Consider the following 3,546-nt stretch of genomic DNA (forward strand, 5'->3'; position numbering starts at 1 on the left):
AAGATATAAAGGGCTATATGACAAATAAAATATACTTTAGAAAGTATCTTGTTGTTGTAACGTGAACCAGTGTAAGTGTTCAAAGTGACCTGAACCATTATTTACCGTGTTAAAGTAAGTGTCTTGATGAGGTTGACTTGCTCCATTGTTAATGGTGTTTTTGTAAGTCTCGTGGTAAAGTGATTTGAATCATTGTTAACAGTATTGATATATTTCTTGCCGTTTCGACTTAAACCTACTCATATTAACATGCTAAACATGCTAAATGTGCGCTCTATTCTATCCAATCCTCAGTGTCTAAGTGGAAAGGCAGATGTTAAAAATCATCTTACAACTACATGTATTAGAGATTTATTTATGAATATAAGATTGCTCAAAAACGGACCTTCGTTTCGCAATGAAATACGTTTTATTACATCAGAATGTATTTTTTGTGTAGTTACTGTATGTTCCTGTCGCATTGTCGTGCATTTCATAATATTGTTCTTTTTCTAATATAAAGCGCAGAGATCGATTACATTGACTTTCAAGCCACTCTATAACGGTATCATATAATTGAGACAACTTTGATATCTCGTTTTTTCGTTAATGCTCAATCCGAATTCCCAAGTAATAAGAAATCATTAGTGTAAGTTTGTCATATACAGGTAGTATGAAAGTAATTCCCATTTTCCTAGTCTGCTGCCAAAGTTTAATCCTCAGCATATGAACAAAAATATCTGTTATAATTTACAAGATAATTCTAAAATTTTCTTATGGTCACATTTTGTTACGACAATTCTTTCTACCACGATTGAAAAGAGAAAAATAATATATATATATATTTAATAAAAAGTTATAAACAAAAATACGAAACTCCGAGAAATATTCAAAACAGAAAGTCCATTACTTATATCATGATACTTAATGTATTATAGAAGAAGAAGATGCTTTATTTCCATAAAATGGGCTCACAAGGAGCATAATTTAATATCATTGTTATATAATATTCTTTTACAAATATAATAAACAACACATAGTTACAAACACAAATAATAAACAACAGTTATCACATATAAGTATAAATATTATATGTACATGTATTTATGTATGATTAATAATTTTATAATCGTGATTGTAATTTTAACAGCCTCCGTTTTACCCATTTTAACTCCCGTTTAATCCATTTTTAGTGTATATTCATATTTTATATAGTTTATTTCATTTCACACACATGTTGTTATCTTTAAAAAAATCCTTCATACTGATGAGTGTCTACCTACATGAAATTTCTTACTGATACGACTGTTGTGATTGGCTGACAAGCCATTGACTGATAAATATGTAGCCAATTGAACGAAAGGTTAGATGTAATCTTTAGTCTAGTTAAAGGGGATATTCCGTACTTTCTAATGGTATATAAACACAGGTAACTTGTTTATATGTCATTTCTTAAACGCACTCATCGTTAAGACAAGTAAACAGACAGATCTCAACAATAGAAAGTGATTTGGTAGACGTTTAACTTGGTTGTAATCATCCAGATTAGTGCCAAAACATTAACTTCAATTATTACGAATTGTGATTATTAGTGATTCATCTTGGGAAATTAACAATATTTCATAAAGAATCGAGAACATGATGGTTATAGAGATGCAGAAATCACACTATTCTGAGGAGTCATCTGTACGACATAAGGAGGAGGGGTTAGAGGTTAAAAGTGGCAGTCTTCACATGGTCCAGTGCTGTAGTGGACACCTGGTCAAGTTACCGGTATTAGTACAAGTATATAAAAACTGTTTTGAACATTATGCTGTAATCTATCGAGACGCTAAATATACCAGTTCAGCAGTATATCTGAGTCTGAAGAATTGTAAAGTGTACAAAAGTGATAATGACAATAATGAGATAATGTTGGTACAGAACGATATAGATGGGAGTAGTTTAACCCTACAGGTCAGCAGTAAGAAAGATGTTAATGACTGGATTTCAGTGTTACAATCCGGGACTTCTACAAAAGGGTCTTTGTCTCCGACATTCCGAAGAGCTGCGCTGATGCCTGCGCTACAGGAATCGTTAGAAGAAGACAGTGAGGAAGACGAAGAAGTTGAAAGTTGAAGAACTTAAACTCTTAACTGACTTTTCCACGAAGTTTTCACACGAACTATTGGTGATTTCCTGAATCATGTAGTAACGTGAAGAGAATTTACACATGACTAAGTTACATTCCACTTAACACGTAACTTTCCTAGTCAAAAGGGATTGGAGAATATCATTTTGTGGATATTGTAACATTTACTGCTGTGATATTGAACTCTCTCAGTGAAAGACTTATGTTGTGTAAAATAGTGACACTATTGTTTGGTGCTGTTACGGTTGTCAATAAGATTCTACACAACGAACAATAAGACTGTGAATATCAGAATTCCTATGTGTGGAGTGTTCCTATATGGTGCTATGGCACTCTTGACTACCTATATCTTATACTTATTTGTACTTATGGCTTAAGTTTCATATCAGTCGCTTTCATTAAGGTAATCAGATCATAACATATGTAAACATTTTATTCTTTTCGTTACAAACAAACAACAATATTTTATTTATGTAAAATTTTGCATTTTCTACGAAAAACATTTCGGTCGTCTATCTTCTTACACATTTTAAATCCCTCGTACCACTATCGTTCATTGAGAGATTCCTATTTATATAATTCTTCATTGTTAAGTAACAAAGCAGGTTAATAAGGGTGTTATACGATATAGGAAGTGACTCTAGGAGATAAAGACGTCTACCCGAGTGCAATATTTACCTGTTTATAGAGTGTTTATAGGGGTATATGCGTCACTACCCGTTATTATGATGGATTGAAGTATTTAAATGTTTACCCTTCTCATGCTCATTTTTAAAAACACTCGTCATCTGTGATATTTTTATTTGTTTTTAATATAAGTATTTTTATATGTTTTTAATGTTGAATAAAAAATATGAAAATTACTTTTGTATTGACGACTATTTTTATATATGAATTCAATGAATAGATATATTTTCAATTTTCCTCTATGTCGTAATGTTAAAAACAAATTTAAAACCGGTGTTTTAACAATACTCGGAAACCTGTTACAGGAAATCCCCATACACATACTAAGAACACTGAGAGAAAATAAGTTCCTACTACATACTAAAACATAGAAAAACCCGAGCAAAAAATGTTCCTACTACATACTAAAACATAGAAAAACCCGAGCAAAAAATGTGTGGACAGTAATTAATAGAATTTTCTCCCTAGTCAAGGATGAAACAGATATAAAAGTACTTTTAAGTTTGTTTTATAGGCCAAAAAGAATCTCTCTCTGTATAACATTGTTTTAAAAGGAAGAGATGATGTACATGATGTAGGAGTGCTAATGAGACAAATATCCATTAAAGATCAAGAACAACGGATACCTGTCTGACCAATAGAAACATAAATAGATGTGGTCTGATTGGTATTGAGACAGTACCCACCAAAGTTAAAATGAAGAGAATGCAAGCAATTATAGGCAAACCGCGTGCGGCCTTCAACAATGC

The 3,546-nt window shown here is 31.9% G+C and overlaps 1 protein-coding gene across 1 annotated transcript; it reads left to right on the forward strand.

Annotated features, from left to right (window-relative positions):
- The first annotated feature begins 1,208 nt into the window (after positions 1-1,208).
- LOC139484653 (uncharacterized) lies at positions 1,209-2,973 on the forward strand. Its single transcript, XM_071268483.1, has one exon. The coding sequence runs from the start codon at positions 1,618-1,620 to the stop codon at positions 2,095-2,097; it is 480 nt and encodes a 159-aa protein (XP_071124584.1). The 5' UTR covers positions 1,209-1,617; the 3' UTR covers positions 2,098-2,973.
- Positions 2,974-3,546: the final 573 nt, after the last annotated feature.

This window comes from Mytilus edulis, chromosome 8 (assembly GCF_963676685.1).
Source record: "Mytilus edulis chromosome 8, xbMytEdul2.2, whole genome shotgun sequence".
Classification (NCBI taxonomy): domain Eukaryota; kingdom Metazoa; phylum Mollusca; class Bivalvia; order Mytilida; family Mytilidae; genus Mytilus; species Mytilus edulis.

What these genes read in the sequence shown, in the direction of transcription:
- LOC139484653 (XM_071268483.1), top strand. Translation starts at nt 1,618, where the DNA reads ATGATGGTTATAGAGATGCAGAAATCACACTATTCTGAGGAGTCATCT.